The sequence below is a fragment of the Podarcis gaigeae genome (assembly GCF_964106915.1).
Source record: "Podarcis gaigeae genome assembly, chromosome: 7".
NCBI classification, from domain to species: Eukaryota; Metazoa; Chordata; class Lepidosauria; order Squamata; family Lacertidae; genus Podarcis; species Podarcis gaigeae.
The window spans coordinates 22,268,569-22,292,818 of record NC_139683.1 but is presented as its reverse complement, the minus strand read 5'-3'; the positions used below and the strand labels follow the sequence as shown (position 1 = coordinate 22,292,818).

Genomic DNA, 24,250 nt, shown 5'->3' with positions numbered 1-24,250 from the left:
ACAATAAGCACATACTAATAAAAATGTACCAAGCATAAAAGACCCAAGTAGCAAAGGCAAACAAAGCAAAACCCCACCTCCAAGCTAAACCAAGTTAAAAGACTTGTGGGGGGAGAGGAGAGGTCTTTACCTTGAACCACAATGGCAAGCAAGCCTCTCTAGGTAGGGTGTTCTCTAGGCAGGATGCCACTACTGTAAAGGCCCTTCAGTGACCAGCTATCTGCATCTAACCCAGAAATGTACACACATTTGGTTCTTTAGCTAACCAGAATTACATATGACAACTCCTGACTCCTGGGATATGATATCTTCATTGTATTAGACAAACATCAATTCTGTTTTCGGTTATAAAGTCCGACTGAGGCCTGGTTTGTTCATAGAACAAAATGATGTGAGAATGAAATAATAAATAATTCAAGTGGTAGAGTGGACCCTATTAGTCGAGGTCATGTTTTTAATGTTCCCCTCCCAAACTGCCTTGTGTTTGAAAATACAAAGTGGCATAGGAGGAAGGAACCTGGTCTAGAACCTTTCTCCCTGATGTACTAGATGGGTTTTTGTTTTGTTTTTATTTGCATGAAAATTATTTATTATTTCTACCTGTGGGCCCATCCAAATGGCTATAGGATGGGTTGCATGATATCACAATTAAAACAAGTATATGCTATATTAAAATCATAAAGTAAAACGACAAAGCTAACCGAATGGAGGTGTGCCTTAACCAATTGTCAAAAAAAGGATACAGTGATGGCACAAGATGCCCCTGGGAGGAAATCATTCTATATCCTGGGGCCAATGCAGATAAGTCCCTCTCACATGTTGCCTCCCCTCTAACCACAGGATGCAGGGGCACTGCTAACAGAGCCTTGCTGATTTTAACACCTGGGCAGATTGATTTGGGAGGAGCCCAGGTTGTTCAGGGATATACAGATGTATATATGTACATATGTATGTGTATATATGTATAGATATGCTTATGTGTTAACAACTTAAAATGGGCTTGGTAATGGGTCTGTGGGGGGGAGCAGCTATAGTGGCACAGCCCACCCGACTACCTCTGGATTCCATCACCTTATTCTGTTGCATATGTAAGGTTTGGAGCAGCTTATATTTTTCTTTTTCACAGCAAACCTGAGAATGTAGTCATCCAAGAGATTAGCATGCCCTAACACCGCAGTTAGAACTTAATGTAATGTCTCCTCATAAACAGTGCTATTCAGTGGAGTCATTTCAGACATTTAAGCTGTGAGTCATCATAAGCTCTGTTCATGCAACCAAATGATAAAGTGAAAGCATGCATGGGAGAGCAGGAGCAACTCTTCTTTGCAGAGCCTTTGTGCATACAACTTGCACATGCACAGCTCTTTCCGAATCATGCAGAGACAGCCTACTGTATACAAACTGCATCCCTGAAAATTTGATGCAGAAGTCTCAAAGAATGGGTAGAAGCCTGCTACTATGTTCCTCCTCTATTCTGCATACATACTTTACCCTGTTTTGTTACATGAATACTGTAGTGTCATAGTGTAAACTAAGTGACCAAGGGATGAATACGGCTGTGATAAACAGCCATCACACATAATGACTTCCTCAAAAGAATCCTATGAGCTCTGCTACAGAGTAGGGATTTAAACTTGAGCCTGCTATATCAAGTTGCAACATATCCCACCCCATGGCCAGCAATTGCAACCTTAAATATAGTTGCAACCTTAAATATAGTTGCTTTATTTAGCTCTATTTTCTATTTTCTATCCATTGGGCTGTATTCAGCTACCACATCCCAACAGTGCAAGGAATTCCACTTGACAGCTGAACTTTCCCCCTTCTGCTCACCTCCGCACACACACGGCACCTTCTCTAATTCTGCTCCAAAGAGTTATTGTTGTTGTTTAGTCGTTTAGTCGTGTCCGACTCTTTGTGACCCCATGGACCAGAGCATGCCAGGCACTCCTGTCTTCCACTGCCTCCCGCAGTTTGGTCAAACTCATGCTGGTAGCTTCGAGAACACTCTCCAACCATCTCGTCCTCTGTCGTCCCCTTCTCTTTGTGCCCTCTATCTTTCCCAACATCAGGGTCTTTTCCAGGGAGTCTTCTCTTCTCATGAGGTGGCCAAAGTATTGGAGCCTCAGCTTCAGGATCTGTCCTTCCAGTGAGCACTCAGGGCTGATTTCCTTAAGAATGGATGCGTTTGATCTTCTCGCAGTCCATGGGACTCTCAAGAGTCTCCTCCAGCACCATAATTCAAAAGCATCAGTTATTCGGCGATCAGCCTTCTTTATGGTGTAGCTCTCACTTCCATACATCACTACTGGGAAAACCATGGCTTTAACAATACGGACCTTTGTTGGCAAGGTGATGTCTCTGCTTTTTAAGATGTTATCTAGGTTTGCCATCGCCTTTCTCCCAAGGAGCAGGCGTCTTTTAATTTCGTGACTGCTGTCACCAAAGAGTTATAGGAACCCCTAAAACCGGTTTAGGGAGTGTGGGAGGTCAAGGAGAGGAGGAGGGGGTGTTCCATTGCACAATGAGAATTCCTTGAGCCAATGTAGCAAGATACTTAATGTTACTTTGAATTCCACCCTTAATTTTTAGCACTTGGCATAAAGAATAGGTGGCTGAAGAAACCCAAGAAACAGAGGGTATAACAAGCTGCATGTGTGCATTTGTGTTTGACAGACACAGTGTTTTATACCCTTAAATAAAAATGGCAGTCACAGATTGTATTCACATGTAATGCTTCATCCAGACAGTGGCTTACCATGAAGATGCAGGTTCCCAGGGAGGAAATGACAGCTGGTTTGTTCCTCCTCCCTGCTCCTTTTAGTTCAGTTATATGGTACAGCCAAGGTTTGGGTAGCATGTTATCTGAACCCTGGATTATAGATATGTTTTGTTCTCCTTCATCACAATCTGCAGCCAAGGTAGATTCTTCAGCCAAATTCTTTATGCGGCAAAAAATTATGAAGCTCTATTTGAGGAGCAAAAGAACTTGCGGTGACCCTTGAGATGTCGAGCTGTGTTTTTCTTTGCTGTTGGGCAGGGTTGTTTCATTGGCAGCTGACAGTTTGGGTGTAGCCCCGAAAGCAGTTTGAGCTGGCCCCTGGTGTCCCTACCAAAGTAAATCAAGCTTTGGTTAAGGTTGCTTCACCTGTAAGGAAAACGAAAGAAAGGTTTGCAACTGAAAGGAATGTCACAGAAATAGTGCTAACCCAGAAATAGTGCTTCAGGTTAAGAACTTTGCTTCAGGATGAGAACAGAAATCGTGCTCCTGCGGCACGGCAGCAGCGGGAGGCCCCATTAGCTAAAGTGGTGCTTCAGGTTAAGAACAGTTTCAGGTTAAGTACGGACCTCTGGAACAAATTAAGTACTTAACCTGAGGTACCACTGTACTTTTGGAATTCGTCATACTCTACCTATGCCTGGGCGCATGCAGAGGTGGATTTAGGGGAGCGCAAACGATTCGTCCGCACTGGGCACCAAGCCAAGAGAGCAGCACGGGGTACCGCAACAATGACTTAGAACAGAGCACAAGAGTGCCAAATTTTGGCATCGCACAGGGTTCTATTTATTTATACCTCACTGTAAAAAGAAGTTGGCAGTGTTTTTTATGGACCCTGTAAGGAGATCAGTTTGTGGGCAAAATATATTCCCAGCTGCCTTTATGCTCTTTTGAGAATATGGCACTTCCTTAGAATATTGAAGTTGTGTGGCCTAAGACACTGAATTACTGAGTGCCGATTATGCATTTAGCATGGACATAGAAGCAGTGTATAAAACTTGAAGCTGTGCTACACAGATGCTGTGGTGCACAAAGTTTTAAAAATATAAAAAAATAAAAAGAATTGTCACAGCTACATTTATTTTTGTAAAATGGAAGTATTGATGAAACAGTATATAATAACCTAAAAACACCATAGGCCCTTTGTCATGTACTGACATTTTGTTTGCATTTAGGGGGTTAAATATATAAATGCATTGGAACTGTTTTTTCATTGTAGTGCATATCCCACACATTTCAGGTTTTGCAGGGTTTCTGCACAAGGACTAAAACTGTTTATGGTAAAAAATAATAAGTAGTAGCTCTATGGATCATTTAGCTGTTACTATATCATTCAACTTGTTTTAGTTTGAATTGCTTTTTTATTTTATTGAAGCCATTCTGAGCGCTTGGAAAAGCACTCCTAGAACTTTTAGAGTAAACAAAATGCAATAAATTTCTGTGTGAGGTTCTGCAATTGCGGTAGTTGCTGAATAAATAGAATCCTCCCTATTCTGTAAGAGCTTTGTGAAACTGGCAGCAACAGTACTGGTACAGAGAAGTTGTAAACAGTTGTTTGACTGTGGCTACATAGACTAAATTTGTACACTCATCTGTATACTCATTTTTACAGTATCGACCAGGGCGGGACCCTCAACGAGGCTCTGACAATGTTTCTAACAAGTCTTCAGACAGCGATGTAAGCGACGTGTCGGCTGTATCGAGGACCAGTAGCGCTTCCCGCTTCAGCAGCACTAGCTATATGTCTGTACAGTCAGAAAGACCAAGAGGGAACAAGAAAATTAGGTAAGAAACTGTAAAGTTGACCACTTCCAACAGAGCTTTCCAAACTGTGTGTTGTGACACATTAGAGTGTTGACTGCAGTGTGTAGGTGTGTCGCACGAACACTCCCTTCGCTCCTGGGGCTGGAAAGGGGTTAGTTTAGCCTCCAGTTTGCTAGTAAGACTGAATTGCTGTGTCGGGAAATGATGCATGTCTAAAAGTGTGTCGCGAACATGAAAAGTTTGGAAAGCTCTGACTTACAAGGTTGTATTTTTGAACTGCAGATCAACTTTCCACCGATTCCACTTGGTTCAAGTAACACAGTTCCCAAAAGATTTTTCAAAATCTTATGCTAGTTTTCTGCGACAGTGGAGTGTTTTCCTGGATTGAAAATGAACCTATTATTGACAATTCAAGCCAGTATTTAAAGTCAGCTATTGTACATTACAGATATTAGAAATTCATTTATACATCTTAGTTGCTGCATTCGATAAGTCTATGTCATGGAGCTATAGAAACAACCTACTGTAGATCTAGTACATACATGACCTTACTATGGATGTGGTAAAGAAAACATGAAATGTTTGCATGTTCATGGCATGCCTACAGCATAATGTGATATATAGCCTCCTCTGTGAAAAAAAGGAAGATTACACAAACATGCGCAGCTGATCACAAGTGTTCACATTCCTCCAAACCAACTAAGGAGCTATGAACCATAGGTCAGTAGTTTAGGCCAACTCCACAATTAAAGAGACTGTTGGGATTGCCATAGAAGGCTTGTGTGCTTTAAAATGTATTTTTTAAAAAGTAACAGGGAAAAGGGAGTAAGTTTTGATTGAGGGGTTTCAAATGATTTTTTTCAGGATTGCACAGAACAGCCAAGACAGAGGCCATTTTTAATCCTCCTTTTCATGACTAGAGTAGCCTTAGCATTTCATAACCCTTCAAATCTCTTTGCATCTTTTGATTAATCACACCCATTTATATGATTCTCCCCTACCCTTAAATATGTGTTATATATACCCCTGTATATATAACACATATTTAACCATTCTGCAAAGGATTGACTGACGATAACAACTGACTGTATGATCAATTCATACAGTTATCCAAATTGCCAAGTCAGTTTCCCATTAGCTAGTAATCAGAAATTTGAACTATATCTGCGCTGCTTCTCCTTTGCTGACCAGGGAGGAAATTAACTACTGTGCTGGTGATATGTGCAAATGAGTTTTTGTGGTTTGTATCTCTTTTCAACAAGCCATGAGAGGAAGCCAAGAACAAGGCTTGAAACTGTGACCTGTTATAACATGTAAAGTGGCCCATTGTTATAATAGCTAGACATAGGCAGTCCAAAGGATGAGTTGCTTGTGTGCTGCTGACAAACAAGCAGTCTCTTGTGAGAAGGAAAGATTAGCAGTAGCAGCCAGGAAAGCTGACTCAGCACTCCATCAGTAACCTTCAAGCAACCCCAGGGGCAGTGGACTAGAAACAAGTGACTGCCTCTTAGCAGAATCTAGCACGGAAGGGATGCTGGGTTGTGAAACTTTCATTTCTACTTCTCATACTTACACTGACTTTCAGAATGGGTGCATGTATGCTTGCAGAATGCAAGCTGAATTTCCATGTGTATATGTCCACATATATGTGCAATACACACACATACACACACATGCGCACACACGGTTAACTGTTAGGAAACTACAGTACCCATATTAATTTTAAAAGAACTAATTTTGAGTATTATTTATTTTCGTTTAGCTTATTGCACTCGACTATGCCGAGTAATTAACCAGCATGCTTTTTTTTGTCATCGTAGCATAATTCCATTTGTTGTATGATTTGTCAATTCATTTTCTTTTGCCCCTTTGTGAATGCATGTTTCGCTTCTGTCCACTCGTCCTAACAAGCTTCTGTCTTCTTTTTTGTTTATTTGCATGCTTCCTCAATTTTCGTTAACTTTGGAAGATCAAGTGAGGAAAGAAAAGAGGGAGGGGAGGGGGAGATATTCCCTGAGGAAGAGGAGGAGAATCAGGATCTTGAGAAAAAGGAGGATGAAAAAGGGGAAGGGGAAGAGGTGACAGAGAACTGTGATAAGGAGGAGAACAAAGAAGCAGAAGAGAATGAAGGGACCCAAGATGAGCAAACTGAGGAAGGGACAGAAACAAAAAATAAAGAGGATTTGCAAAGGCGATACTCACAAGATGATCTCAGGTAAAACAGATCCCCGTAACATTGCTTCCCTCATGACTTGACCCTATTCCTTGCTTGCCCTCCATCACTCGCAGTAGCTTGTTGTTTATACTCCCTTTGTCCTGCAATTATTTTTAATTTCAGCCATAATGTTTTAATAGTTGAGTTTAGTGGACTGCTTTTGCAAACAAAATTCTGAATTATAGCCACGTATAGCTTGCTGTATAGCTTACCAGTTCTGAACTAGTCATCCTTGGTTCAAATCAAGCATCCTTGGTTCAAATCAGCATCCTTGGTTCAAATCAGCCACTCATGCAAGTGATTTTCAGCCAACTCCAGAGCTTTCTTAAACTCTGCTGTCAACAGAATACAGTATATATTCACCCTAAACAATGGGCGGTTTGATCTTCACGCACAGCAACACCATGAATGAGTGCAATGTGTTCCTCTTCCAGGCGCTTTTTAATGCCCTCCATAATGGCTGGTATTTCATTAGTAGGGACAATAATACTTGATTGTTTTAAGAATTCACTACTGAATGGTGCATGCGGAGTCTTGAACTAGTTTGAGTAATGTGCTATAGAAAATGCTGAGTACTATTATTAGTACTACAGTACTGAGGACAGGGATGTTACAGAAGTTTTTAATGTTCCAAACATTAACTACTTTAGAGTATTCTTTTCCAGTGACATCACTGCAAAAGAATATGTGCTTTGCCTAATATGTAAGAGAAGGGAACTATTGATCTTGCTCATCTGTATAGTAATCGTATTTGTGATACAGAAGTGTGTAGATCTTAAAGTTCCTTTTCATTCCTGTAAGTTACTTCTATGTCAGTCTGCTGTGTATAATACATCCCATTGATTTTTATAGAACTATCACCCAGTGAGAAGTGTATGTGAACTCTGAGTACATTGTAGAAGTACACTGAAATCATTCATTTTTAAATTATGTTGGTGGTTTCTTGGTGTGCAAGTGGACAGTGCTGCATTTTTACAATATAGTTTCTGATGGTGTGAGTTTAAAGTACAAACTGGAGGGGAGTTCTCTCCCCCTCCTCACCTATCCCCACTATGCTCCCTTGTTCCCAGAAGCGCCACGTAAATCCTTCCCCACTTCCCAAACAAGCTCCTTTCCTTCCTCTTGTAAAAGCAGATAGGCATGGCAGCAACGATAATGGCTCCCCCATTATTGCGGATAGAGCAACCTTCAGTAAAACTACATCACCCATGGGCCACTGGGTTCAATTGCTCTAGTGTGCTGCTAATGACTGCACAGGGCACTGGACAGGGAAGGCAGGAGGGGGGACTCCCTCCCTCCCTAATTGTCTGCATCACTGCAGTCATCTGCTTTTACAAGGGAAGGGATGTGGTAGTAAGGGTCAGGGCTCAAGGATTGGTGAAGTGGGCTTCTACGGATAGCCAGGGCTAGTATGGATAGGAAGTGCTTTCCTCATTAGCCAGCAAAAAGACTCCCTTGGAGAGTCCTCCTCAAGAGATTTGAAATTTGAGTGGAAGAGGCCCTGCTTTCCCATCCTTAGCATGTGGCAGTATCCAACCCCCCACCTTCTTGGTTTGAGGCATATCAGTGTGTCATTTTGCCTGAACTGTTAAACCACTCTTGCACTTGCTCTGCAAACAGGGAGTGAAAGCTAGGGTTTGATCCAGAGCTCAAATTATGGGGAAATGTACAAGGCCTTTCTGAAATCGAAAAGCCCCAAGCCCTGATTTCCCCCTGCCACTGAGACTAGTGAAGAGACTGCAGCCATGGGCAGGGAATCATCATAAGAACAAAGCAAGTTTTCTTTTTGTTTTTTCAAAAAAGTTAGATTTTATCTTAAGCTAAAATGAAAATCAGCCTTCGGGTTAGAGAAGCCTTTTCACCTATTTAGAGTGTTTGTGCTGTTTCTTCAATGAACACTTCAATGAGTCAAGTCGTGGCAGCAAAGTAATTCGTAGCATTTATGCTTTAGGAATTCTGCTTCCTACGCTGATTATTTTTTGTTTCTAAGTCATAATTATTCCATTAAATTAGACATCTTTACATCCCACTGTCATCTCTTTATTCTTATCTGTGTTCTTCTACTTTGCCGTCACAAGCATTTTATAACTGACATTTTCCTTGATTCAGAATATTTTTTTTACTCCCACGCCATGCTGAGCTAAGCAAGGTTTTAGTGTGTCTTCCAAACCTGGGCTCAGGTTAGTGAGAAGCCTGGATTCTGGCAATGACAAGCTTAGCCAAAACTTGGCATGGCTTAGCTTAGTACAAAGACATAGGGGTACAAAGACTGGGGAGGAGTAAAATGCCTACAGCCTCCTCTCAAATGTTTGTGTGGTCCTGGCAAGGTTATGGTTTGGCTTGCCATGACATGTGAACCATTGTCTGCCTGACAAGTACCTTTTGAAAATAATTTACATACATAAAATATTTCATAGGTCCAATTCTTCACAAAGTTTCTATTAAAAACTCCCTAAAGTTAGGGGATAACTATACAGTAAATAGGGGACGCGGGTGGCTCTGTGGGTTAAACCACAGAGCCTAGGACTTGCTAATCAGAAGGTCGGCGGTTCGAATCTCCGTGACAGGGTGAGCTCCCGTTGCTCGGTCCCTGCTCCTGCCAACCTAGCAGTTCGAAAGCACATCAAAGTGCAAGTAGATAAATAGGTACCGCTCTGGCGGGAAGGTAAACAGCGTTTCCGTGTGCTGCTCTGGTTCACCAGAAGTGGCTTAGTCATACTGGCCACATGACCTGGAAGCTGTACGCCGGCTCCCTCGGTCAATAAAGCGAGATGAGCGCCGCAACCCTAGAGTCGGCCACGACTGGACCTAATGGTCACGGGTCCCTTTACCTTTACCTTTATGCATTAAACACAAATAATAGAGATCTAATGCCATTTTTTAAAAGGGTAAAATTGAAAAACAGAAATGGCAGAAAGGAGAACCTGTGTGTTGTGCCACTACTGCCACTGCTCCTATCCCCCTGCTGCACCAAAGAAGAATCTAGGTTGTTTAGTCACAGCTGCTGTCACTCATCTGAACATGACAGCAGACTGCGGACATAGCTAGAAGAGGAAGCTGTAGCATTGGATTCAGAAACTGCTGATAAACTGGAGCCTTAGGGACAGTGGATGCTGCGTGAGAGGGGAGAAAAGAAATAGGAGAGTTTCAAAAAAGTAGAGAGAAGGAGTTGTGAGCTTAGACACTAGGTTTGAGTCTAGAAAGAAGAGCACCAGTCCAACATAACAGATATGGAAGATCTGAGATAACTCAAGGATCAGGGTGAAGAAAGCCATTGGCTTTTGTACCTTTTCTATAATACTGAATAAGGAATATGTGGCCTTCCAAAGGTTGTTGGACTCCATCAACCCCAGCCAGCATCACCAGTGATCAGGGATGATATGAGTTGTCATTCAGCAACATCTGGGAAACTGCAGCTTCCCCCCTACCCCTGCTCTATATCAAATACCTTCTAGCAAGAGTTGAGTCAGAAGGGATATTAAACTACCTCTTGTCCCAGCAGGGCTTATAAAATGCTTCAACCGTTTCCTATCCTGCTGCTTCTCTGCTCCAGATCATCCCTCCTGAGCTGCTTTTCCTCCCGCAGGTTTCAAAAAGTGGGAAGAAGTAGTTTGAGAGAGTGATTTGGAGTACAGAAATGGCAGGTAAGAAATGCACTGCCAAATTCTGGCCTCCCAAAGCTCTTTCTGTCTTGGTAGTGACAGACTCTGTACACATGTTTGCATATAGCTAGGCCCAGTTGTTTGTGGTTTATGTATAAAGTGAAGGGCAAAGCTACATGTTCCATGAGGGGGTTGGGGCTTTCCCATCTCTCAGCACACTGAGAAAGGACATTGTACATCCTTTCCTCTGCAGGTGTAAAAACTGATTAGGGTGGTGGAGGACCTTTAATTGAAAATAGATATGGTTAAGGAGGCATTCTCACCCTGTACTTGCTTAAAATTGCAATGGCTGAAGTGTATATATATTTTAAATCCAAAAACAAAGAATGATGGCAATTGCACACTCCTAAAAATCAGTATTAGGGATGCGGGTGGTGCTGTGGGTTAAAGCCTCAGCGCCTAGGACTTGCCGGCCGAAAGGTCGGCAGTTCAAATCCCCACGGCGGGGTGCGCTCCCGTTGCTCGGCCCCAGCGCCTGCCAACCTAGCAGTTCAAAAGCACCCTCGGGTGCAAGTAGATAAATAGGGACCACTTACTAGCGGGAAGGTAAACGGCGTTCCGTGTGCTGCGCTGGCTCGCCAGATGCAGCTTGTTACGCTGGCCACGTGACCCGGAAGCGTCTGCGGACAGCGCTGGCTCCCGGCCTATAGAGTGAGATGAGTGCACAACCCTAGAGTCTGGCAAGACTGGCCCGTACGGGCAGGGGTACCTTTACCTTTACCTTTAAAAATCAGTATAATGCATACCAGTTTTCTTCCATGATTCCGCCTCCCCCCAATTAAAATCCTACATGTTAACATTATGAAAAATAATACAAAATCATTCTAGGGCTATGTTAATTGGCAATTACTTTATTTGTATAGGAAAAATCAAGTATAGTTTAATTTGTAGTGTTGTATCTTAATTTAGCTCACCCAAGGTATTCCTGGGTATTATAAAATCTAGCCATCCTGTAATGTTATTTCCATACTCATTATCACTCTGCTTCTCCATAACAGAATTTATATTAGATGTTCCTTAACTTCTGGTGTGGTTGCTAATTAGAGAAATCTTCTCCTCAGCAAGCTTTTAATTTATTGAATAAAACTGGTCAACCATGTTTCTTCTTACCCTACAGCTGTGTCATGATTTCTCTTTATCTTGGATATTTTTGACAATTCATTGCCTCCAATATGAAACACTGTGAAAATAGTTTTTTCTATATTATTTATCTCATTTTTATGACATGATTAAAAATTCTCCTTTTTGCAGTTTGCTTTCAGGGTCATGTTGGATTTAGAACACAGCTGAATGCCTTACTTCCATTTCTTGATTTTAATATTTATTACTAGCTTTAAGCAGGGTTGTATTCTTCTTTCTCCTGATTCAGAAAATCACTTAGGGGTGAACATAAATTCAATTGGAGTTGAACTCATGATTAAAGTTATCTAACTCAATTACATATCCCTAAGCACATAATTTTAGTCACTCTTCTAAAGCATGGGTGGCTTTTTGTTTCATTTTTTGTTTTGCAGAGTAGTTCTGCCTGTAAAAGGCTAATTAATGGCAGCAACATTGTCATTGACACTCCATTAAAAATGTGGATGTTTATTTGACAAGCTGAGCCAGAAAGACTGCTCACTTTATGGCTTGAATGATTTACTGCCTGATAAGTTGTTCAGCCTCTCAGGTCATTTACTTGGTATTTTCAGATTTAACTGAGACTTTATTTTCAGTTTAATTTGAGACCTGGCCTTTATCTGGGAGGAAGCTCCCTGATTATCAGGCTGTAAGTGCAGTAGGGCTATAGCTAAATAACCATGGTAGCACTTCTGAATACTAACTGATTAGGTTAGATGTCACCTATGTTAGGCGTGATTTTAAGGTCTCAAAACTTTTGATCCTTGTTTGCGTTAAGGTTGTTATTACCTAATTCTGATTATAAATTCTAGTCCCTATCTGACACAATGCCAGCTAAACACAGAGGAATGAGCAATTATATAGGTTCCAGGAGAAGTGGTCACACTTGCTTTGCTCCTCCCTGGTTGTTCTGCACTAAGTTAACCCATGGCTTGGGTTAGTATGTGGTCCAAACCAGGGCTCATGGTTTAACTCTCCCAGACAATCCACAAGCTGTAAACTGTAGGACAAACCATGGTTGCAGCTTGCGGTTTGCTTGGACAGAACTAAACTATGAGCTGTGGTTCAGATGGCACACTAAGCCAAACCATGGCTTAGCTCAGTGCAGCACAGCAGCAGAATGACCAGAGGAGGAGCAAAGTGGTCACAATCTCTCATGCAGCAGCCCAAATGGTTGCCTGTTCACACTAAGTCATGGTTTGGCTTAGCGTTTTGCATGAACCAGGCCCTGGTTTGCATAAATGTATAACACAATGGAATCCAAACTACATTTCTAAGATGAGGAAATGTATTTTCCAGGTAATAATAGCATTATTTTGAGCCAGGATTTCTCAAACGTTCTACTAAGCCAGGCTTTGCAGGCAGAGAGCCCCTGGTTCAGTCCTCAGCAGGTATTTGAAACGGAGGGTGTTTCTTGTGGGATCTGTGTTGTTTACTCATGTAAGGCCTTTTTTGACAACACCGCTGTCAAAATGCTATACTGTATTCACTCCGCCCCATTTCATTAGGATAATTTATCTTCCCATAGAAAATCTGAGAAGTTAAATCAACTTGTTGCGAAGTTGTTGCCAACAACATTTGAAAGACGCATTTGCAGTATGAAGAATAGGCCACTGTGAGAACAGGATGCTGAACTGGATGGGCCATTGGCCTGATGCAGCAGGCTCTTCTTATGTTCCTATGAAGCCCCTGTCTGGAAGTGCCCTGAATCTCTGAAGAGAACCCCGCTGCCAGTCAGTGCAGACCAAGGTCTGGTAGGAGCTAGTTAGGTAGATCTCTGGTTTGCAGTAGCTCAGTTATTTTTATAATAAACACAACAACAGAACCCCCTCTTCATCCAAACTAAGACTGCTGAAAAGAAGCAAGGTTAGGGGTAAAAACCAGGACTGGATATTTCTGTGACTGGACTGTGATCTTATTTTCAATACTTAACACTAATTCCTGGTTCAGAGGCACACTATTCCTTAATTCTGAGGATGTGTCTGCCCCTGTCCTCAGGCTAGTATTTTGACTGGCTCTGATTGGTGGCCCTCTGGGGTTTTAGTGAAAAGCAAAGTAGCTCTCATAAGCCTAAAGTCTCCCACACCTGGTGGCTGAGCTAGAACACTACATTACTGAGCTTGATGGACCAATGGTCCCAATCAGTATATGACAGCTTCCTGGTTTCTAACTACATCAGAGCAGAATATTATATAGATTGCAGATGGGACTCACATGCATATAGAAACATTCCCTGCACATACAATATAAATGTGTCAGGGGAGAGGCTAGACTAGAACTTTTCTCCCAGGCATTAAGTTGTCTTTGAAGGAGAAAATATTTTATATGTAAGACTATTCAATCATATGAATCCATAACTACAGTCTTTGTTCAGGTCAGACACAGGTTTATCACCTCCATGAGAAATAAAGCCTATTAATCTGATCGGTTTTTATCCAAGGGAGGACTTTAGGATTGTTATAGTTTAAAAACTGACACTGTCCATTTCTTTTGATACCAATAGGCCAATGAAAACACATATAGTATACTGGGTGGAAAAGTAGCTTCTGCTGTATAATTGTTCTGAACATGCTGTTATCATTCACATTGTTTGACTAATCAATGAAAGAAATGCTTCTCTGACTAGGAGATAGGGCTTGTGTGAAAACCTCTATTAAGAAATCTTCAGAGGTCTGTTCATTTGATGAGTCATAACGCAGATTAAAATTTATTTCCATAGCAACTAAAAATCATTCGTTCTTTCCCTAGAAACCACCAGAGTACATCAGTGCATTAATATATGCATTCCCTGTTTTTCTTGAAGATGGAGAAATACACTTATGAGGAGTACAGTTCTGGTCACCACACCTCAAAAAGGCTAGTGTAGTACTGGAAAAGGTTCAGAAAAGGGCTACCGAAACGATCAAGGGGGTGGAGCAACTTCCTTCTGAGGAAAGGTTAAAACATTTGGGGCTTTGCAGTTCAGAGAAAAGGAAGATGGAGGTGTGTACAATTGAGTATGGTGTGGAGATGCCAGCACTGCCGCAAGGTGCTGATGTTAGCGTGAGGGCAGTGTCAGTGCTGCCGGCGAGTTCACATCTTCCTGGAGCAGCAGGGAGTGGGGGTATTTCCTGGTAGCAGCACCAAATGGAGTGGATTTTGTGGTCTGTGCATGTGCACTGGTTGGCACCGGCCTGTTAAGGACATACATATGTCAGCTGGTATACATGCACCATAGATGCCCAGAGCTCTGCTCAGCACCACAGTTCACCCCACTAAACAAAGCATAGCAAGAACAAAAACCAACTTACATGAATTTCTCAATGCAGCTTTCCACAGAAGCATGATACTTCTTACTTAAAACCCAAGAGAAAAGTGTGGTATATAAGTATGATTTAGTTCCCTGGCCTTGAACTTAGCCACTGCTTTACTGTGGGTAACGTTCCTGGTTCAGGATTCTACCTGGGTGGCAGAAGCTGTTCTCTGACTCCTTCTAATCCTACCTAAGGTATGTCAAAGTGTTCCACTGAATATGTTTCTGCCCCAAAACAGTGGTGTTTGCTTTGAAACCATCCTCTGATAACCGGCACAGGAATATTGTCCTGTTGATGCACCATTATATTGTGCAATAGATAACTAGGGAATTTGCATATGGCACAGTGAGTTGATGTTGAGAGTTGTGGGTTGAGAAGCTGCTGTGTTCACACTCTGAGTGCATTTCTTTGGGAATGGAGCCATAGTGAAGTTGGCATTTTCCCAGTTTCAGGTACCATCTAGTCTACCAGAGTTAGATAAGTATGGGGATTCATGTATACGTGTGGGCTTCCATCCTGTTTAAGGAAGCTTCTTGTTCACACGTGTGCATGTGTTGTGTGTGGCACCATTCCAAGAAAATAAAGATGTTGAACGTGTTGAACTTCATGAATGGTCCACATAAAGTCACCTTTCCACCCACTTTCACATTCAGAGCTCATATTCTGTATTTCTATATTGCTAAATTTGATTTCTGAACCAAGGAGGAAGATTGTGCTGATTGGTTTAAGGCTACTGATGGATGGGAGGGGAGGCTTCTCCCCAGTGCTTGATGTTACATTCAAAACATTTCTGGAAAAGTATGGAACTATGGGTAGCTGATATGGCAAACACACATACTTGCCTGGTATAATTATAATACAGTAACACTCAAATATAATATCAGAATAAAGCAAGTCTTTCAATAATAAGAAATTGCATCTTCGGGCAATAATTTGGTGCAAACCCTAAAATGGTTCTGTGAAGCTTAAACATTTTGGCTGAGAAAGGGCCCGTGTTTTGTTTCACTCCTCCTGCCTAAACAGTATGTTTCTTAATATGTGGAATCTTGTTTAGTAGTAGATTGTACAAATGAAAATATATAATCAGTGGATCAGCACTTATTTTTAATTTAAAAAATCAACATTAAATTCTGGAATAAAAATATAATAACATGTACTGTATAATTCTCAGATTTTATTGTGTAGCAGAAAAGTGTCTTTACAGTTTGACAAACTGTGTGTAAACAAAATGCTATAATAATGTCAGCGAGCCAATACTTTCAGTAAGATTTACAGAGAAAGACAAGTACAATCAAGTACTAACAATAGCATGAAACTGAAAGTGTTCCTTTTCTCCTGCTAATCAAAGCTAACTACCTTCTGCGTGAATTAGACTCAACTCATATACCTGGGAGTAAGTCCCCCTGAACACAGTGGATCTTACTGTATTTACACGAACCTAATGTGCCATCAAATCTAACGCGTACCTCTATTTTCAGACCCTTTAAACCAAAAAAGTATTTGCTGGTGGCATCAAATCTAATTTGTACCCTGATTTTCACAACATAATTGGGCCAAAAAAGGTGTATATTACATTCGATTAAATACAGTACTTCTGAGTAGACATGTATAGGCGCTCTGTTAGTTGCTTTGTCCCTATAGCCTCCCTATGCTTTCCATCTGAAACCTTCCTTTTCTGTTTTTTCCCTTTTACTTTCTTTCTTTTTGTTTTGTTTACTGCATTGTTTATCCATCCACCGGCTGACAGTGTCTTTACATCCAAAATGCAAAGCAGACAGATGGGCGCTTCAGGACAGAACATAACTAAGAGCACCAGCATCAGCGGGGAGATGTACACACTAGAGAAGAATGATGGCAGCCAATCTGACACAGCAGTGGGCACTGTGGGGACAGGTGGCAAAAAGCGGCGCTCCAGCATTGGTGCAAAGATGGTTGCAATCGTGGGCCTTTCGCGGAAAAGCAGGAGTACCTCCCAGCTCAGCCAAACTGGTAGGAACAAGATTCCCCCACCTCCCCCAATTGTGGTGTTGTTACTCATGAGACATAAACTGCATTATTATTATCAACTAATTTCTAGGTGGAAAAGTCTGAGCAAGTTTAAACTTATTATCTTTCAGTGTTTTGTCAAGCCATTTTATTTAACCAGAACCTCATTCAGACCGGACTACTGTGGATCGTATTTGTCTGCTCACTGGACCGCACTGAATGCAGTAATCTTTTTTTCTCTTTCAGGAAGCATCCTGACTTGCTGGGTTTATATTCTGGGAATTGTTACTAATGGTTCGTGAAAGACAGCTGAAATGCTGCCGGTGCATTTTCTTTGCCTCTCCCCTTGTCCCCTCTCTTAAATGTGTCTTATGACTGTGTTCTGCATTTCTTTTGCTGTGGGATAGTATTTATCATCTTCAAGGTTGTCCATTGTATTTTAGGCACACTAAATTACGACTCTACTTCTTGTTACTTTTTATTTCTTTTCAGCTTCAAAATGTACTTATAATTGCAGTAAATCACCGTAACTGGTTACAGGTTAAAGTTAGATCTGCTGTTCAGCATTTATTTGGTGCCACCAGATTGTTAGGTGCTATATATAAATTCCAACTTCTGAGTGTTCTAGAGAAGAGGGGGAACATTTTTAAATACTTAAATAGTCTACTTTTAGACAGAAGTGCAAAGCAGGCAACTGAAAGTGCATATCTATATTTTATTTTACACTGTTTCCATTTTTTGTTTAATGTTTGGTTTAGACTGTGTATAATTCTGCCCTCAGTCCTTCAGTTGAAGGGCGGATTTATAAGTACTTTTAACAAAAAAACAAATCTATAATGAGGTATTCATCCTGCTTTTAGATATGCCCAGGTTATATTCCGGTCTAATCAACATTTGGAGATTGAAAAAAACAACATTGGTGTATAGCTAATACAGCGAGCCCTATTACCTTACATTGAATTTATTGCACAAGCAAATCATGTTGCTTGTGAATGTGTATTTATGTGTGTGTGTATAATTTGTATTTCTGGACTCCATAGAAAAAGTTAGCATGTCTTCAAGAACACTAGAGTACTTAATAGTGCATGTCACCTAGCATTAAGAGAGCCACCCGGGTTTTTAAGGCTATGTAGTTTTAAAGTATGGTGCGAAAGCAAGTGTTGTAGCATCATCTTTAGATAGATCAGGTGAATATGAGTCGTTTAAGATTAAATTAGCAGTGTAATTGTAAGGAATATTTTAGACAGACAAGGTCTCTAGAGGGCAGTGTTACTTGGACTGTTAAATAAGTTCTGCTGAGTTCTGATTAATTTTCAGCAATGCTAACTTGCTTCTACAGGTATCATACTGTCTAGCCATTTCTCCTGGTTATGTGAAGTCATATCAAAATACACAAGATGGAGTTAGATAGCAGTACATATCTGTAAAGAGTCATACTATAATTAATGCTGCCCTAAGATCTTCATGTCTCCCACATGTAGATTGCTAAACAGGTGAATTAAAATGCTCATTTTATAAATAGTGCATGCTACAGTTGGGTAACATGAGGTTTTATATTGAATTTTCTTCCCTTATCAGATTATTGGGAAGATATTTATTTAGCGGGGGGGGGGGGTGCAACCTGGCACTTGGATGAGAAGGGTCTTGTGTGGGTACTGCAATAAAATATAAAAAGACAATAAAATAGGGGCACAAGCTACTTCAGTATTAAACTCTGTATTAAACTCCAATGTGAACAAGCCCAAAGACTGTGACTCTTCAGCTCTTTGGTCAAGTTGGCATGTAAAAAGGTAGTGGGATTCATACAGGCTATACAATTTTGCATCCCTCAATACAATGACAACTCTTCCTTTAAGATTTGCCTTTGAATCTCTGCAAACATAACTGATTACAGAAGAACACTGCAGTTTCTTCGCAGAATGACCTTATGGGTTACAGTTCCCCACAATGTACCTTTCAAACATATATCCAAAAAACTCATTTTGTTTTAAAGAAAATGGTGTGAGGTTTTTTTTCATGTTCCAAGTCAGTTGTTGGGCTGGTATGCACACAAAGTTGCAGAATATTAATTACTAGTTTACTGGGTAGAACTTCATTGTTAAGTTTTTTTTGTCAGGAAGGATATTTAATGAAAAGTAAAGGAATGGAGTGCCATATACTGAATGATATGCACTTTGCATAGTATTTAATATTTAATTATAACCAGCATTGGATTCAGTGGGATGACCAACATGATAAAGCATAATAAATATGATGTAAATTTTAATTTTGTATCATTATACCATCCCCAAATGTCTATGATTTTGGAGAAAATGTTGCCAGACACTAAAATAAATAACATTTATATTAAGCAGGCCATGCAATGAGCATCTTGTTACCTTAATGCTCTAATGGTTAAAATAAATGTATAATGTTGTAGGGGAAAGCTCCTTAATGAAATCATTTGACTCTGGCAGATATGTTCCAGAAGTAAATTTTGTATAACTAGCATGCAGTAGCTGATATCTTATGTAGATGTATTTTTTTCCTCCTATTTATCACTGTAAAGTTACATTGCAGTTTTTTAAATTTATGCTTACAATATGTGTTATGTATATTACAATATACACAACATTAGAAGGGCATATAAATAATACATAAATATTTTCCAATAATTGGTTGTTGTTTTTTGTACTTCCAAGTTGTGCAACTGACACTACCTCCTTGGTACCATAACTTATTCCAAGTTATTTGTACAAATGTTCCAAGTTATAGAAGTTTTATAGCCTGCTGATTGGGCAAACTGGGACAGAATAAGCTCAGTTCTTTACGCTCTCTAGCACATTTGCTCCAGGAAATTGCAAGCTTCTTTTACTATCTGCCCTTACTCTTTTCCCTTGGCACTTATTATATGGCATGTCAGTATAATGTCAACAAAGGCTGTGTTTACACGCTGTAGATTGAGGTAAATTGGCCCATAGTAACAAACAAGTGACCCTGTTCTGTAAGTTCCAAAATCCAGGTTAGGAAAATACCTTTATTAGGCCAACAGAGATAGATAGATAGATAGATAGATAGATAGATAGATAGATAGATAGACTGATAAATTATAATTTGTAATGTTTTGAGTTTCTTGGAGCTGTTCATCTGGCTAGATGGTGAACAAAACACAGAGGTGGGGAGTAAAATATGTAAAGGATAATAATTCCTTGCATTTGCGTCTGGTTGTAGTCTTAAGGCAGAATGTGAAAGGAACTAGCAGGTAGGTACATGGATGAGGCTGTTTGGGGAGCATTGTAGGCTACACCAAGGCCTTCTGGGAAGAAGAAGCATAATTATGGCTGATTCCCAGTCTCTGCAATTACAAAAACTAGCTTTTACCCAGGCCTCTTTCTTTATCCTTAGATGAAGTACATGTGTTTCTTGATAGGCAGAAAACAGGAATAAAGAACAACTAGTCACTCTTTATATTAACAGAAATGGAAATTACGGTAATGTTGCTAGGTTTTTGTAAAAGTCAACAGAAGTCGGATAGAGTATCTTTACCTAGCAGTTGGAAGAGATGTCCCCTAAAAGAATAAAGCAAGTAATAGGAAGTACATTTTTATTTATAAATATTACTGCTAACCAGTGCTATTACATACTGAGCTGAAAAGCAACAAAGGGTAAACGAACAATAATTACTCCAAAAACATGTTATGCCACATTAGAGAAATACTCAAATTCTAAATATTTGCCTTGTGAAATGCATGCTTGTGACATCAGTACAACGCTCCTTCAGCGTCAGTATAATCTAATGCTTTGAGATGTTTCCATAATGTACCTTTTCATACATACCAACCAAAGTGTTCATATACATAGATGTGACAGAGCACAGGACTGCACACGCTAATTCAACTACTGCAACATCTCTTTTAAATATGACAGAAATGTTTTTCGGAAGTTGTGTGGGTTCCAAATAATGTCTCTGTGCCAGTCGAGCTATAATATTTCTCTGCTTCTTGTTTACTTTGTCAAAATGCATTATTACATTTATGTATTGCCTTTCTTCTGTGGAACTGAAGACAGAAGACATAGAGGTTTCAAGTGGTCCAGACACTGGCCAGACCGCTTGAATTCAGCAGAGCTGCTGCATCATTAGCCTTAAAGTCATGCCTTGACTGTATGTTACATCTGGAAATCAGAGGGTTTTTTTCCAGTGTTGCTGACACACCTCATTATAGATTTGGTCGGGGAAATTGATCTGGTCAGCCAGCCCAATCCTAACCACCCCCAATTTTCATGGGCCACGTTAACAGGTGGGTGGGGGAGGAGAAGAGGAAAGAGAAGTCCTATTGCCCCGAGTGGAAGTCCACTTGCACAGTGTTGATTATCTGCACTGGGTGACACCAGATGGTCACCACTTGCACAACAGGCTTCTACCTATGCAAATGAGATCTCCCCTTTATCACCTCCCGCCTACAGGCTCACACCCATCCCACCCTACATCTGTTTCTAAGGCCTCAGACTCCTTTGTAGCAAATTGGCAGGCCATGGCAGGGGGGCTGCAAAGTGGGGGGAAGGGAAGTCTCATCATGTTCTCTAGTGTAAGATTGGATCTCACCCATTATATATAGAAGCAGTAATGGAGAAGTACAGTAATGCATTTATGTGCATTCTATAGTTGTTAGATAGTGATGGTATCATTACTAGTACCCTTGATTAGGTTGCTGACAAAGCAACACTTGCAAATGTCGAAAGCATATGCACTTTCAAATGTTGCAGAATTCGGAACCTATTTGGTCCCAGGATTGGACCTTTGTAGTCTGCCAAGTTATTTTTCCTCCAACATGGTGGCAAAGCCTTCATATAACATGCTCTTGCTTTTTACTGGCCTCAGATTACTTTAGCTTCCACATCAAGTGAAATATACTGATGACTATTTGTGAATGCTCACACAAAACCAAGGAACAAAGAGTCAAAAAGTTAATGCAAGTCTTCCATTTTCTGAATGAAGCTCACAGTGTACATTCAGAATAGGAAGCTATGGATCTTTCAGATGGTGATTGTATTTAGAGAAATATGAGTTATGGTACTATTTTCAAAAATATATTATTTACTGGTATACAGAAGGGTATAATTCCAATAAATTAGGGCCAATGATTTGGAATACTGTGGCATTTTCTATTTAAAATGATAAAATACATTTGAATATAATATTATAAAATATAGCCAAATAGCCAAATGTATTGTTGCTACTTAATTACATTATAGAGGTATTTATTTCCTGAACTTTCTGGATGTCTTCTATTTATGCCTGATAATACTACAATCTACATACTTTTTTCTAATCCATTTTCTTCTTACACTGTTGATGGCTTCTATTAACAACATTTATTGAGCCCCCCCCCCCTATTTTCCTAACTCGCAAAAACTGTCACATACTTAAGCATTTCATAGGGTAGCAGCTTGCAAATTCGTCTCTAAACATTTAGTATATTTGCAATTATTGTTGTAATAAAAGAAAGGCATTTATACTTCTAGGTGTAATAAATATGTACAATTTTAAGTGCTGAACTAAGTGATATTTCATGTTCCTAAAATAAATTTAGGTTTAATGAGTAAGAAAGTAAGTATTGCATATTGTTGGACAGCAACAGGACTTGGTGGATCTGTCTGCTCCCCGAGCCACAGTGATAGTGAAAGCTCATGAGTGACACGCCCACCAGTGCTTTTGTACATGAGAACCAGGAGCTTGCAAATTTATGAGATATTCAGCCACAAGATAAGGAGCAGATGGGTGCCTGGATAGTGGTTGGTACAGCAGACAGAAACCATATTTGAAATGAATAGAGACAACCGATAGAAGAAGTGAGCAGAGAGGAGAAAGGAGGAGACAAAGCAGGAGGAAGAATGAAGAGGAAGAAGACTAGCAAGAAGGAAAGGAGGCTTAGGAGAAGAAAGAGAGTAGGCGCTGTGGCAGAAGTCCTGCAGTGAACTTCATAAGACCAGTGTCCTCAGGATAAGATTGGTACTTTGGACCAAATTAAAGGGTGTTCTCTACCCTTGTGAGAACTATGGCAAAGCACAGGTAAAGGTAAAGGGACCCCTGATCATTAGGTCCAGTTGTGACCGACTCTGGGGTTGTGGCACTCATTTCGCTTTATTGGCTGAGGGAGCTGGCATACAGCTTCCGGGTCATGTGGCCAGCCTGACTAAGCCATTTCTGGCGAACCAGGGCAGCGCACGGAAATGCCATTTACCTTCCCGCCGGAGTGGTACATATTTATCTACTTGAACTTTGACGTGCTTTTGAACTGGAGCAGGGACCAAGCAACGGGAGCTCACCCCGTGGCGGGGATTCGAACCGCCGACCTTCTGATAGGCAAGTCCTAGGCTCTGTGGTTTAACCCACAGCGCCACCCACGTCCCTATGGCAAAGCACAGGAGGAGGTTAATGGGATCTAACAGGTAGTCGGTAGCTGAAAGGCCTGCTCAAGCAATATGTGGACATTCTTGTAGATCCTAAGTTCCAAATTCCCCAGCCAGGCTAGGACTTCACAGCATCTCTCACGGCAGTGGGTAGAGGCAGATTCCAGGTTCTTCCCCCCTAGCTTGGTGAGGAAACCCTCTTGAGTTAGACATTTCAAAAAGTTTCATTGCTTGATGTGTATGCACCCTGATACTTATAAAAGTTACAGTAAACAAGTGAGCATCGGTAAGCCAGTTTTTGCATTATTTGGGGGGCATGAAGGGGGCAGGTTATAAAGTACTGCTCCCATCTGAGCCAATGGCACATGTTTCAATCCCACCCCCCAACCCACACACATCCCTCTACCTGAATTTTAACCTTTGTTAATCAATGGCATTAAATTTCTGGAAATTTTACATCTCAGAGAAAATTACTTAGTGTTTATTCCAGATTCCTGTTCAGTAACTGAAATAATTTATCTCATTAACATAGTACACTTTGTAAAGTTCTTTGATGCTCAAGTGAAACTATTACGAAGCTTGACATTTTTGTTGATAGTAGTCTTTGTGCTTGAACAAAAAAATCTTTCTGGTTTGTGTATTTGGACAGGGAGTGTTTGCTTTCCTGATGTTAGTTGTATTTCTTTACTCCATCATATTCCTTCTGGCTGCTGGCACTGAAAAGACAGATAAATATTCTTCCTTGTAAAGAAGTCTGTGTCCCTTGAAAGATTGATCTGATCTGGAATGTGTTCACCTCCTTCACATTGCCTCGAACATCCAGCTCCAACTCAAAGACTGCAGCTTAATTTTATTTAATATACTTTATTCTTAGGCCTCACCTTCCTGACAGCCCATGATAGGTTACAGCACAAAAGTAAAAATGCAGAGAAGACAATAAATCAAATCATATTGTAACCCAGCATTCTACTGATATAATTAAATTCACCCCCATATACTTTCAAGAATTAAACTACTTAAATAATAGCCTTTGAGTTAGGTC

At 40.6% G+C, this 24,250-nt stretch overlaps 1 protein-coding gene across 29 annotated transcripts in view; it reads left to right on the top strand.

The window, feature by feature from the left end:
• Nucleotides 1-24,250, top strand: part of RIMS2 (regulating synaptic membrane exocytosis 2) — a 348,435-nt gene that overhangs the window by 292,988 nt on the left and 31,197 nt on the right. For 15 of the 29 annotated variants that reach the window (XM_083748886.1, XM_083748889.1, XM_083748888.1 and 12 more), the window contains 2 exons: nt 4,392-4,564; nt 16,580-16,821. The exons of 9 other annotated variants lie outside the window; for them this stretch is intronic. In XM_083748886.1, coding sequence (XP_083605012.1) covers nt 4,392-4,564; nt 16,580-16,821 — 415 coding nt within the window. Of the gene's footprint in view, nt 1-4,391; nt 4,565-6,512; nt 6,759-16,579; nt 16,822-24,250 lie in introns of all 29 variants that reach the window. 5 more of the 29 variants (XM_083748880.1, XM_083748891.1, XM_083748893.1 and 2 more) reach the window with 1 other exon arrangement.